Source organism: Manduca sexta, chromosome 26 (genome assembly GCF_014839805.1).
Source record: "Manduca sexta isolate Smith_Timp_Sample1 chromosome 26, JHU_Msex_v1.0, whole genome shotgun sequence".
Taxonomy (NCBI): Eukaryota; Metazoa; Arthropoda; class Insecta; order Lepidoptera; family Sphingidae; genus Manduca; species Manduca sexta.
Genome location: NC_051140.1, coordinates 15997537 through 16011204, shown reverse-complemented (window position 1 = coordinate 16011204; position 13668 = coordinate 15997537). Strand labels below are relative to the sequence as shown.

Sequence of the window (13668 nt, the reverse complement as noted above, 5' to 3'; positions counted from 1 at the left end):
CAAACCAGGAAACGAAAAGCCTCATTTTTTATGAGAGCGGATGCTGCAAACAAAGATATAAAAAACCTTCGACAAGTCCTTTGTTCTTTGTCTCTATTATCCAGTTTCAACATGATAGATGGTAATTTTGTACTATAAGCGTTGAGTATAACCAGGAATTGTACCATTCAGATCACGTGAACAGAATGAATACAATTGGGCACATTTAGTTGTAGCGAGAATATATCTGCTGTCACCCAGGTGTCCGATTGTACCACATTAACTCGATAGTGTTTAAATGGTGACAATCAATTTGAATTGACATTTATTGTATTTGTCGACCAGTTGGGGAGATAGAGTCTATTGTCTCTAATGCGAGTTAAGTGAACGTCAGGAAGTATGCAGGAAGAAAATTGTCTCAAGTTTTCTATTAATTTATTATATCAAGACGTAATAATGTTGGACATTTTCTCATTATACACATCCCCCCCACCGTTGACAACCAACATTTATTATGTTGGTTAATTTTGCTGCTAAACATTTGATGATATGGAGTCTTGTCTAACGTCCCGTAAAGAATTTATAGTGCAGTAACAGTCTGTTTGAAGCCAGTTTTTCCGGACACCAGAATGCGATTCAGATATGCTCGTATATCAACTACTTCAAATATATCGTATCTTTGAAGTAGATGATATATGAGTTATTACATCTTAAATGCACGAATGATGCGGAAGCCTCCTCGATCCGGCGAGGAAGTCACTCGAGGTCGATGATTATTCAAATTAATCACATGACTGATAATAATTCTCCGTTGTTGTTTTGAAATCTTTAGAGCATTAAAAGAGTTTGTATTATGATTGTTGTAGTTATTATAATGGCTACTTTAGCAACACCCACGCAGTTATTTATTAGTTTATGAATATATTTTTGTACTATTTTTAGTTCACTACCGCCGTCACGTGACAGTGTGTTTATATTTAAAACAGCTGTGTTTGATAGCGGTGTTCCTCACGTGATAATTTAATAATAAGTTCAGTTTATCGATGTGTCGTAGGTATATTTATTTTGTAGTTATGCTTGTTCAGAATGATGTAACCCAATCCAGGCGTTGTTTTGTATCTATTAGTTTAGTTATTAAATACCGTTTCGAAAATATACTTACCAAGTAATTTTTCCTAACAAAATTAATAATTTAATTATAGTGTGATTGTTTTTTTGTTGCCTACACGATTATTAACAAGGATCTTTGAAAACACTTGAGGTCCTTTAGATGCATACGAAGTGTTTGAGTGGGTACTTGTTTTTTCAAACATGTGACTACGAAATTCTGTTGTTTTTTATCAGACACTTCTATTTTCATTACGAATAAATTGTGTTAAGTCATATTGTGATTTGTTTTTAACAATTGGTTAGGTGACATTTCCTTTAAAGTTTAGCAAAAAAAGTATGGGTATTATCAAGGACAAGCTGTTCACTTCAAGTGCTGCCTCTTATACACGAAGCTCTAAATCAATTTAATGTGGCAAGAAAATAAACAAGAGACGATTGGCGATTTGTGTCGATATTAAGAGACTAAAGAGTATTGTTGGAGACCTAGAACTGAGATAAGACGTATCATATTATCAGTTACCTGTTGGATATAATAATATCCAACAGGTAACCGATTTATAGTTTTGATATCTTTTTTTCTGCATTTGATTTTTGCGATTAGACTCGTGGAAGGTTGTAGCGTTTCTTTTAACGAAAGTAATCAATGGAATTTTTTTTAAAAATTGACAAATCAAAATCAGGATCAGGCCCTATGGAATTCTTTAACATGTAATTTTTTTTCTTGTATATTGGTGATGACTGATGGTCTTCATTAAAACATTCTGCATTAGAGTAAATCAGCCAAGTGGTGTTCCATATTACTGATGATTTCGCGAATGATTCTGTATGCTAGTTCTTTATTGCTTGGCATCCAGTCCATCAACGTATGACATCCAATTCACCAAATGTCAACTTTGTTGTAGATTTTTTCTCATTTCGTCAAGAGCCGTGGGCGTAACAAGCTATATAGGAGGCATATTATTAGAACCAGATGACGTATTTGGGCGTACGTTGTTTGCTGTCCAATTGTTTTGTACATCATCAACTCTGATTGATGTATCCGCAATCTCTTTGAAAGGTCGTAACTTTAACTTGCCCTTTTCTCGGACCGATAATGTGTGTAACATTATTTTTAGCACATAGCGTCAGAAGTTAAACGTTATTTCTATTTTACTATTATGTTTTCTTAAAATGTTTATTTTTTCTGTCGGAATTGTTTTTTTTAGTCTTATTTATCAAGCAATTTGATTTTACTTTTGAAACAAACGTTAAGAAAACCACTAGGTTTTTCACACATTTTTTTTAATAAACTCGATTATGTGGCTTTATATACAATTTAATTTCCAAAGAGCTTGGCGTTCGTTATCGCGAGTATTTCCAAATCCAATTTTCCTGTACCTAGGAAGCCATTTTACGAAACATTGTTTCACGACCCCAGCTAAATCAGGTAAATGATCACGCGTCAGAACACGTGAATGTCAGAATATTGATCTAGAACTTTATTAAAAGTCCCGCGTTCGTATATTTATGTACTTTTGTATTTGATGCTTAATACTTAATGGTGTGTCTGGCGGTTTAGGCTTTACAAATAGTTGTACAGGGAAATTCTGATTCACCACTGATTTGTTGACTTTCACTACAATGTCTTTAAACTATACGTTTATTGGAAAGCTGAGGGAATATCTCAAATCTGATCGCCCCAGAAATGCTAATTCTTTTTATGCTAGTAGTAATTTTTACCAATTTATGACCGTATCAAGTTCAACGACTTTTGTAGTTTAATACCAAGGCTGTGTCGTTAACTTTGGTCTGGAATTTATGATCGGTAGTCATGCTAAGGCGCTATTGAAACCTTATCGTGATCAATAACTTTTACTTTTGCGTGTACCTATTGGCGTGGCTGATTGTAAATTCCCTTGAGTGATGACGTCAATCCAACGGACTTTCCTTGAATAAATAAAGTTAAAATTCCATTGTTTCCAACAGCATTATGAAGGTTTGAAGTTTGAGGAACAGATTTGATTAACCAATAAAGAATAATGTTATTAGGGTGATAAGTAATAGGAAGAAGGAGTTTCTTAAGGTGTTTAGATGTGAGAAGTAAATTTAGATACCACTGAACGGATTCGGATGAATATTCCCTTACTGATGGACCATGTACTGAATTAATATTGAAGCTACTTTTATCCCGGAAAATACCCAGAGTAATATTATCGGAAAAAGTTTTTCGCGAGGTTGGAACCGCAAGCAAAACCTAGTCAATACTGGTAATTGGCAGTTTGCAATAGACCCGTACTGGCAAGAAATAAATTTAAAGCGGGTCTGCGAAAATGAAATTAAGGCCATTTTCAAAATGTTCGATCTACACGATAATATGGTTGAAGTTTTCAACATAAAGAATGGTTCTATTTATACGAACCATGTTATGCTATGCACGTCAGCCGTTAAGATGGATGTACTGGTGTGAGACGTTTGCAATTGAGAAACCTAATATTTTTTCCTATAAAATGACAAGATGAATGCATAGGTGGTTTCAGAGTAAGCAACCCTTTTCAGTCCCTATAAGTCAACGATTTTCAGTCTCTATAATACCTAGAGAGACCTATCTAACCTCAGTACCTAGATAATCATCGTTAGGTCCTGTGTACCCTTCGCCGCTAAGTAAATTTGATATAATTATCTTAATCATGCTATTAAAGTAGGCCGTGTAGCGTCATTGTCTAAGCACACAAACAATCCGATGGAAACATATTGACTCCACTTATCGGAGAGAATGGATGTATTGCGTAGACGAATTAGGACAATGAAGGTTATTGCACCGGCGCGGCATCGTAATTGCTAACGATGTGAGTACATAGAGTGTTAAGGTGCCTATTATTTATTGTATTTTATAAGAGGACGGAATTTATTTCTTATAATTTATCTACAAATTTTGCCGGCGATATAGTAAACCGATTATATTATTATTATTCAAACTAGGGAGTCTGAATTAAAATGATACATCGGTGGCATTTCGTGGGTTAATTTGTATACTTTTTGTTTTTTGTTTGTTTCTACCTGTCCTTTTGATACAAGCGTGAAATTATGTTTACGTTAAAGAAATTGCAAACTACACCGTTTATTTTAATAGTTTCTTCGTGTTATTTAACAAGATTTATATTGTTATAATAAAGTATTTAAATTATAGTTAGCGTTGGCATGCGTTAATTTAAGTTTGCCAAAGACGTTGACTTAATATTGACGTCACATACTACGTTCTACGGCGCAATTAGTCATGTTTCTAGTAATTACCGCACGATTTTATTAATGGTTAAGGTAATATGCAAGCTATTACTTATACACTACGGTTCAATTATAGTTGTCATCATTGTAATTATGTTTACCGTTGATCATAGTAGAATTTACCGCTAATACATAAAAAAAATATATAGAAAAAGATAGGTAAACGTGCAAATGTCTAAGTGATCACTATCGCCTATGAAGGCTCTTTCATAAAAATGGATGCGTTGCCGTGCGAATAGGTATTGGGAACTCGGATTACCTCGGTGGTGTAGTAGTATTGCGTGCGTGGTATACTTATTGACTACCGCTCTGAGGTCCAGGGTTCGTAACCTCTATCGGTCAGTATTTAGTTATAATTAAAAAGTAAGACTACGCTGTGCTAGTACCATTGTTGAGTACATTACTTAGCTGTTACTATGGTAACACGGGTTTGAGTTCGAGATGTTCTTGCAAGTGCTAAATTTGTCTTCAAGTTGAGTGTGATAAGGGAAATTGGGTCCAAGCGTTAATATGAAAAGTTTTTAATAGATCGTTGACTTTTCTTCCATAACACACGACTACGTAAGAGCAATAAATCTTGAGGCAGATATAATGTTTTTGTGCTTTTTTATTCAAGTCGCCCACTGTACAGTCAGCCACTTAAGTAACTAAATAAATTCAAATCTTCAAATTGCCTATAGGCTTTTGTGCCCTAACCAATGTTCTCTTTTCTCTCCACAAAAATAAAAAAGGGACTTAGGTACTTTACTTCACAAAAAGAAAGATATTTTTTAGTTAAGCTTTACGCGTATAATATGAAGGTAGGACAACAGGCGGTAGAGACGTTTTTCCAGAAATGAGATTTCATGAGAGTTGGAGATAATACTTCCGAAATTCATAATAAATGAATTCTTCGCTATACATAATTGGTCTTGACGATTTCCTAATTTCAGAGCGCTCTGTATCAGTCTAGACTGCCTCGAAAGTTTCATCCCCATAAGCCTTTCCCGTGCTCGATTATAATTAGAACTATTTTGCCTACAGTACAAAGGGGCGTCGGAGGACGCGACGGTTCTCGGCGAGATGATATTCGGCGCGGTCGCCATGAACTACAAGAGCGTTTCCTTGAAGATTCACATCATGGACGAGCCGAGAAGGTAACTAATATCTACTCATATCTACAATATACATATTATAAAACTAGGTGCCATTTTCTGTCTGTATGTTATCGATTTTCTCAAAATCTACTGAACGGATTTTTATGAAATTTGGTATGGAGATAGTTTAAAACCCTGGGAAGGTTATAGGCTACTTTCCATCCCGGGAAAGTATGTACCACAGAAAAGCTAGTTCAATATAATTGTTGCCCGTGGCCCGCGCGCTTGAATAAGTTTTCCGTGATTAAAAGTAAAATAAAGTACTATTAGTAAAATAATGTCTAAAATCGGTTCAGTAGTTCCCAAATATTAGCTCCTACAAACTCACAAACTTTTCAACTTTATGATATTCTTCTTCTAGCACAGATTATAAAATATGTTATTGTATTCACAAGTTACGTGTTAGCAACAATGACGTCGTTGTTTCCAAAATGTATAGAAATTCTAATTTTAGAATTGGTTAGTTAAAGATATACTAAAAATAAATAAAATAGTGACTCTTATTCGTTTTTTCAATGTCAAATAGTTTTATTCACACTTGTCACCTTTTAAATTTATAAGTAGTCTTTTGGCAGAATGTATTATTCTGAATGTATTTTGTCTGGTGCAGACAATGCCGCGATCATGTTATATATGTGTGCTCAGAAGATGACTGAGAAAATTCGTCATACTCGAAATGAGTTTTGCTAGATGCCTAAAACATTTCAAGGCGAATATGTTATAATATAAAGGTGAGTCATACAGATGAAGCGAAATAAATAAGCTTTAAATGAGCACTACAATGTGCGAATATATTTGTGCCTGGACCTTGACTATACATGACTCGACAAAGGACTATTATAATCTTTAAGCAGACCTTTTTTGTCACTCCTTTTTAGGGGGCGCGCTAATTCTCAAAAGTTGTATTAATCCATAATTTTCGTACCCTCCCCCCTTCTTTCCTGTTTTTTTTAATTGTAATTTTTTTTTATTCCCGAAATCTCTTTTGCCCCTAAAAAGGTCCTGTATATAAGTATAGGAGTGTAGTAATGTCCAAAATTACTCAATCGATTTGGATCGGTTGAATGAAAGTTCATTAGCCATTATCCGTCTTATTACAAAACGAGGTTTAACTAAAAACTCTGGTTTAAACCTATGCAAAGTACGGTTTATACAAAAATGGTATTACAAAAAGTGGTTTAACGATAAACCATAGACTATTTGATGGTCTAATGCTAAACCTCGGCGACCCCTGGTTCGACGATGGTTTAAATCGTAAATGTCAAATCAAATTTCAAATCATTTGTCAGATTATCTCTTAAATTGGCGTCTGTTTCATTGCCTTGTGTTATTTTTTATAGAAAATGGATATTAACGTGGTAGATTCAGTCGATATTGAGGATATTGAAGCCGTTGAGCTACTGGAAACGCCACGCCGACTCAATAGACTCGACTCAGTACTCCAATTTTCGGATCTTTTTTTTTTCGTTGATTCATCCCAATATTACAAAGAGTCAATTGTTCTATACAATAAGACACTGATAATAAATTTCAAAGCTCACCGCAATAGTTTTGTTTAATGTTATGGTTTCACATAACACGCGGGAACCTTACGTTTCGTAACACGCATTTTGATGTATTACCAGCTAATATAACATTACTCAAAACTTGAAACCTAAACAAAACTGCAATCGAAGTGACAACTATTGTTGATCTTGGAGCAAAATAACCAAGTCTTAATATTTTTAATACTCCTAAACATTATTTAATCATTAATATTGTATGAAAACATTTTCTTTTTTGGGTATACGGGACGTTGCGATTAAATGATATCGTGTTGAACGAATGTTGTTTGTATTTGTCTGTGGTTTATATATAGGCCATGGTTCAAATGGCGGTACTAAGAAGTCTACGGTTTTTATGAGTTTTGTAATACGGACAAATTTAAACCGTGGTTTCCCAGATAAGCCTGGTTTTGTTAGTACAGGTTTAAGCTAAGGTTTATTTCGCTTTTTGTAATAAGACGGTATGAGTTTTAAAAGAAACAAAGTGCATTATATTCATTTAAATTACTATGTAATTAAACTAGGTAGGTAATAAGTATGCATCACTGGGTGTTACTTGCGGCTCCGTTCTCTGTAAGACTTTTTCCGATTTAAAAAGTAGCCTATATATTTATCCTGGATACGATCTATTTTTTTTTTTTGGCAAATTTCGTACAAATCCGTTCAGCAGTTACAACATTAACTTTAAAAAACATATCTAAATACCTTCCCAGCCTGACCCATTTATCTTGTATTAATGTGTTGGGCTGCAAGGGTGTTATCATATTTTTAGAAGGATATTTTTTGAAATAAAATTCACTGTTTTCTCTAAACGTATGTACTCAGTCAACTTCATTCAATAAACTTACAAGAAAAAATAAATAAAAATAACGACGACAAGAAGTAAATTTCACATCACAGAAAACGTGTGACTTTCCTGATTGTTTTATTTACTAACGTAACGTACGTTTCGGGAAAACAGTGAATTGAACCCCACCGTATATTATTGGAGTTTTTACCACCATTTCTTTGGCGTAGATTGATGTGCACGAAGATCTTCTGCGTGCCGACGTCACGGCGCATCAGCCGTGTGGAGCGCAAGACGGAGCGACGAGACGCGAGCAGTTGTGGCGACCTTCGCAACGGCTCGCAGCCCTTGAACGTCCCTCTCTTGAGGGAAGAGGGCGTGTCGCTCAGCTTCTCGCTGGATAGGGGAGATTCAGGTAAGTCGTGTTTTAGAAGATAATTTGACGGCTTCGTGATATATGTATGTGAACTGTCTCCCATAGACGTAGCTGTATGGACAGCCGTACCGCTACCTACTACAATAAATGGTGGTAAAACGGAAATAACCAGAGCCTGAATTAATAAAGATTTCGAATTCATCTCATGCGTAAATATTATATTAATAAATGTGTCACTTCCGACAGTTTTATTTAATTACTTATTTGAACACTGCTATTAGCAAATGGCTTAATGCATTCGACTTGAATCTCGTAAAATACTTTTATCGTACCGATAAAAATGTCGGTTTGGTCGGATCGAATGTAAAGACGCTTATTCGCATCACAGTGTGGAAGAAACAAAATATGTTATCGTAAGCTTTGTGGTACGAACTAATAATCGGATACTGAATACAATAATTAAACGTACAATAAGAACCAACAAGGAGTCATTACGTTCGAGAGATTACGACAAGCTAAGTGGATTTTATATAACATTGTTTGTTCAAACGTGCGTTTTGCAAGAATTTGCAAAGTACAAAGTCTTCTTGCTGTGCAATGTCGCGAATTACGCGATCGCCGACTTTCACGTGTGGTATGATTCTCACCCATAAAAGATTTCGTTCACCTGAATAAGTATTGCTCCCTCGTAGGCTTAAAATTAACGTACTGGCAAATGAGTTAGCATTCAGTTATTAAATATTTTATGTTTTATTTATGGGCAGACGTTTTTCTAATATAGGAGCTATATTCTCATAGTCTAATCCCCTAAGTCTAATCCCCTCTTACTAGCCGAGAAGGCCCGTGCCAGCAGTGGGACAGTATATGTATAATACAGGGCTGATGATGATAATGATGATGATTCTCATAGTCATTAAGCTGAATTAAAATTAAATTGTATATATTTCTTTTTTAAATATAAAATAAAAGTAATATCAACAGCACCATATTACTTACGTTATGCCTACGCCGTGGCGTCGGGTCTATTTGGTTGTAAAGATATTGAAGGGCTTCATCTTTTAGATTAATATATAGCGGGTTGAGATATTAAGAGAATACATATCATTACAGCGAATTAGGATACGGAACATGCGAATTTTGGGTCCGGCTCAAACTTTGCAGGTTATCAATGCGTGTACGCATACAGTCTGATCGGTTTAATGTATGTATCCTTGGTTCTTTGTATTTTGCAAATGAAGAACCAAGTGATAACATATTCGCGTGTGACACTCGATATTGGTCACGTGATTGCGATTTCGTAAGTTGGATGACGAGGTCCCAACAGAGCTGCCAGTGCGCATCGACAGTTTGGCAAATGCACTCGATCCTTGTGTTTGCAAATAGTTGTCGCACTGTACTTATAATGACACGACTTGCTTAACTGAATGACGAGACGAGTAGCTCGCCTAGAGGATGATAACACTACCAAATAGCATTAGGCCGAGTAGGAGTCGCGAAACAGACAAAGCAGCCTTACAAAGACGAAAAATGGTGTCTTGGAAAATCTTCAAGAATAGGAATCAGGGCTTTCCGCCGATTTTGATGTAATTTTTTTATTATATGACCGATCGGTGTTTATCACGAGCTTGCAAAGCAGTTTTTGTCCGCCAATCCGGTCTCTTCTAAAGGGGTGGGCACACACTCGGTAACCAAACAGCAAAGTTTTCATTCCATTAAAATGCGCGTTGCGTCAACGTTGTCCTCATTGTGACGAAACCATTCACTTTGGAATAAAAATCTACACTTATAAACCTATGTAATTGATATCTGTATTGTAAGATTCTGCTTTAATAGGCTTATTTTAGACAGACTACTGAGTTGCTTCCTCATATAATGTATATGAGGGTTTCTTTCATAAAAAATCCAAACAATATATGCTGCATCCCCAGCAAATACGGTATAATATCAGTACCTACACAATTCTCTTAAGCTTAGGTTAGGTTAAGGTTAGGTTGCTTGCAATATAATAACTCAATTCGAGCGGTGGCTGGGTTGTTGCATATCCTGCCTTTTGTCTAAAGAAGCATCAGTTCCAAATTTATTTCAAGAATTTCTATATAGTAAAATAAAATACGACATTTAAAAAATCTTACGCCTATCAACGAAGACTGAGATCACAGGAATAAGGAACATGGCATACTATTCTGTTGCAATCAATGATCCTGGGCTACTAGCGTACTTGCCTCATATATCTTGTTACTTTGTTCATGTAGAGTGAACTCGTTACGTCGTCTGATCAAATTGTATAATCATACCAATATTGTATGGATAATGTTGGCCAACTTGGAGTTTTGTTTTACTAGCACGGCACAGTGACCCTACTGCATTTGATGGTAAGTGGAGTGGGATCGAATAGAATGTCGATTGGCGAGAGATGATTAGTCCTCGACAGTCGACACAATTATGCCGGCTTGTTTGAACCGATATAGGCTGATAAGGAACGCGACAAACTTACGTGGGCTAGTATGGCGGGTTTAACAGCTTGTGTACGGTGGTCGCTATCCGGGCGGATATAAAATATGTCTTACCACCAGCGAAACTTGCTACTATCTCTTAAAACCATTTAATTTGAACTGAGCCATAGTAACAATACGATCGTGAACCTTATTACGACGTGGTACAGTTCGCGATTGCTATGTCGCGGTCGCTGGGTGGAACATTACCGATTTTAAGGGTGATGGTAAAGCCCCAGAAGTTAGTCACGAGTTGCGTGGCAATTATCATTTCGAGAGACCAGAAGGTAGAAGGCTTATCACCGGGTGAAGTCTTAATTCAAGGCAAACATTTAAATGGTGGATTTCAAATATTACTCAATAAATAAACACGGTCCGTAATAGCTCAAAATGTTTTATTTTGTATTACATATGGTGGTATTGCAGCACAGAGCTGAATGGGAGGCCCATTGTTGGTGCAATAATTGTTTATGATATGTAGGATTTTGTGTTTTTAATCTTTTATTTTTGTTCCAACAATAAACTTCTTTCTTTCTTTCTCTTTCTTTCTTTTAATAATATAACTTGTGGCAAATGCACTTAAATGATAATGACATTTGATGGAAGGTTGTAATGTACTGATTGTTGCAGGTTTCTGCGGTGATCAGTCCCCGTACAGCAGCGTCGGTTCTACATACGACTACTTCTCCATGTTTGAATCTTGGGACGGATGCAACATTCAAGATGATCTCTACTCTTTTCACTGTAAGTTTTTAAATGTTATGATAAGTTTGTAATGCTACATTGTCTTTAAAAAAAATATTTCACTTTTTTGAGGGATTCGTGATGTTGGGGCAATTGTTCATCGATGTTTTCACGTCAGGACTATGGTTTAATTCTAATTGAGCGTGTCTATTTAAGTATTTACAAAATTTAGACAATATTTCTAAAATAACATCTTTAGCTCTTCTTTCGTAACTGCTTGTATATTTAGACATCTTATTCAAAGCATGATCTCATCAGTTATTCTGTCTCGCCAAAAAGTCATTGGCAATTATGTAGTTAGATAATTTTTAATTGACATAACCATACCATTATTCGCTTCGGGTAACTAATAATACATTTAAATTGTGTGTACTAGGTTTTACAATCATAATTGGGTTTTTTGTTTTAGCAGTCATGTGATCTGTTTTAGTGTTCCCGACAAATGTCAACAGTTTGAATTTATTAACCTTTTTGATATTTTTTATATTTTATTAATAATACTGGTTTGACCCCAGTCACAAATTGCATGTATCATCGAAGAATCCATATTATAAAATATCCTCGATATATGAGAAAATAAAATTTTAATACTAAGGGCCTGTTTTACAGATTTCAAGTAAACTTTATTTGAGTTACCGTATTAAACAGCTAATGTAAATAGTACTAATATTATTACCATTTATTTGAGAACATAGATTAGAGTGTAACTTTTATATTTGGTCGGCTTATATATTTATGTGCCGAATAGCATTTACTCAGAAGTTGTGGAACAGGTCGTGAAGAAAATATCGAAGTCTTATGCATCATAAAATACGTGGGTTTATACTCATGTGTAGCTGCACATAGAAATAAACTTTAAATACTTTGTACTAAGATCCACCTGGTCGCAAGTTGAGTACGTCGAGCAACGGCAGCTGGCAAAGGAGAACGTTCCAGAACATGGCGACAAAATTCAGCATCGGCCATCAAAGTTCCAACTTGCTCAGCGTGCCTTCGAGTTTTAGTAATGGCACCAGTAGTGATTCGCAGGTCAGTGACTACACTTTTATGAAGAATACAAAATCCACGTCTTGATATTAGGACAGTGTTAAGGAAAAAAATGTTACTTGTAGCATGCAGGTGAAATTGCTGTTATATCGTTAATCGTCTTCTCAAAGGTCCGCTATACATCGAAGAGTATTCTAATATTGTGCGTGTTTATAGATTACGGTGGTTACTAACATCCAATCCACTACCTCTGTTGCCTCCTGTACTATATCACTACAAAACAAATTTGCTTTCTCTGCCCCTATGTCCCTTTGTATGCTTAAATCTTTAAAACTACGCAACGGATTTTGATGCGTTTTTTTTTAATAGATAGAGTGATTCAAGGTTTATATGTATAATAACATCCATTAAATAGTGGAGAAATACTGTTATTTTGTTATGTTATACCCGTGCGAAGCCAGAGCGGGCCGCTATGTTTTTATATACAACGTTCACAGTTTTTCTGTAGTGTATTTAGTATCAGCATTGTACCCGTGCGAAGCCGGGGCGGGTCGCTAGTATATTATAAAATTCCAAAGATTTTGCCGCGAAAGCATTAATATAATTACGTACTTTCTCTTTGGTCATTGTAAAGTACTACACATAGAAAGCATCGGAAATTTATAACATATATATGTATACAAACTTGAAAGAATGACTGATCCCCTACGCCTTACGTTAATCCGTGTGCATTGTGTCCGCTCTTATTGTTTACAAGCCGGTTGAAGTATCAACGCGTGATGTTTGTCACATGGTTGACCACGTCTATCGCGCGGTCATGTGAGCCGTTATCTGGCCGATGACAGTAAAATGAGATATGGTAATTGCATCGAAACATGGTTATTAAATTATGATAACTGTTCAAATTCAACTGTTGAAGTTTTTGACTGTTTTGGTGAATCAGTTGAAACTATTATACCTTCTGTGTCTGCGGAATATTTTATGACCACAGAGACCGTGTTGTTAGCAGCAATGGGACTGAGTTGCTGCGATGACGATTTTGATGGGATTAAATGGGATCTTTCGTCGGTTAAACCGTGTTCGCCTACATATAGAAGCAAAGCCGTTCACGATGCAATACCTATGAAAGTGTCATATAGTACTGAGCATTGTACTTATTTTTTCTCCTTTGGGAAATCTGGGTTCGCGGTCAAAATTGGATAGCGGTGTATCATCTAAAATCCCCCAGTAACCTTTCTTGACGTAAGAGTTG

General features: G+C 35.8%; 1 protein-coding gene across 2 annotated transcripts in view; it reads left to right on the top strand.

The window, feature by feature from the left end:
* LOC115450832 (folliculin-interacting protein 2) overlaps positions 1–13668 on the top strand; it is a 42710-nt gene that overhangs the window by 8841 nt on the left and 20201 nt on the right. For both annotated transcript variants that reach the window (XM_037443683.1, XM_037443684.1), the window contains exons 3-6: positions 5374–5486; positions 8048–8232; positions 11316–11429; positions 12304–12458. In XM_037443683.1, coding sequence (XP_037299580.1) covers positions 5374–5486; positions 8048–8232; positions 11316–11429; positions 12304–12458 — 567 coding nt within the window. The remainder of the gene's footprint in view (positions 1–5373; positions 5487–8047; positions 8233–11315; positions 11430–12303; positions 12459–13668) is intronic.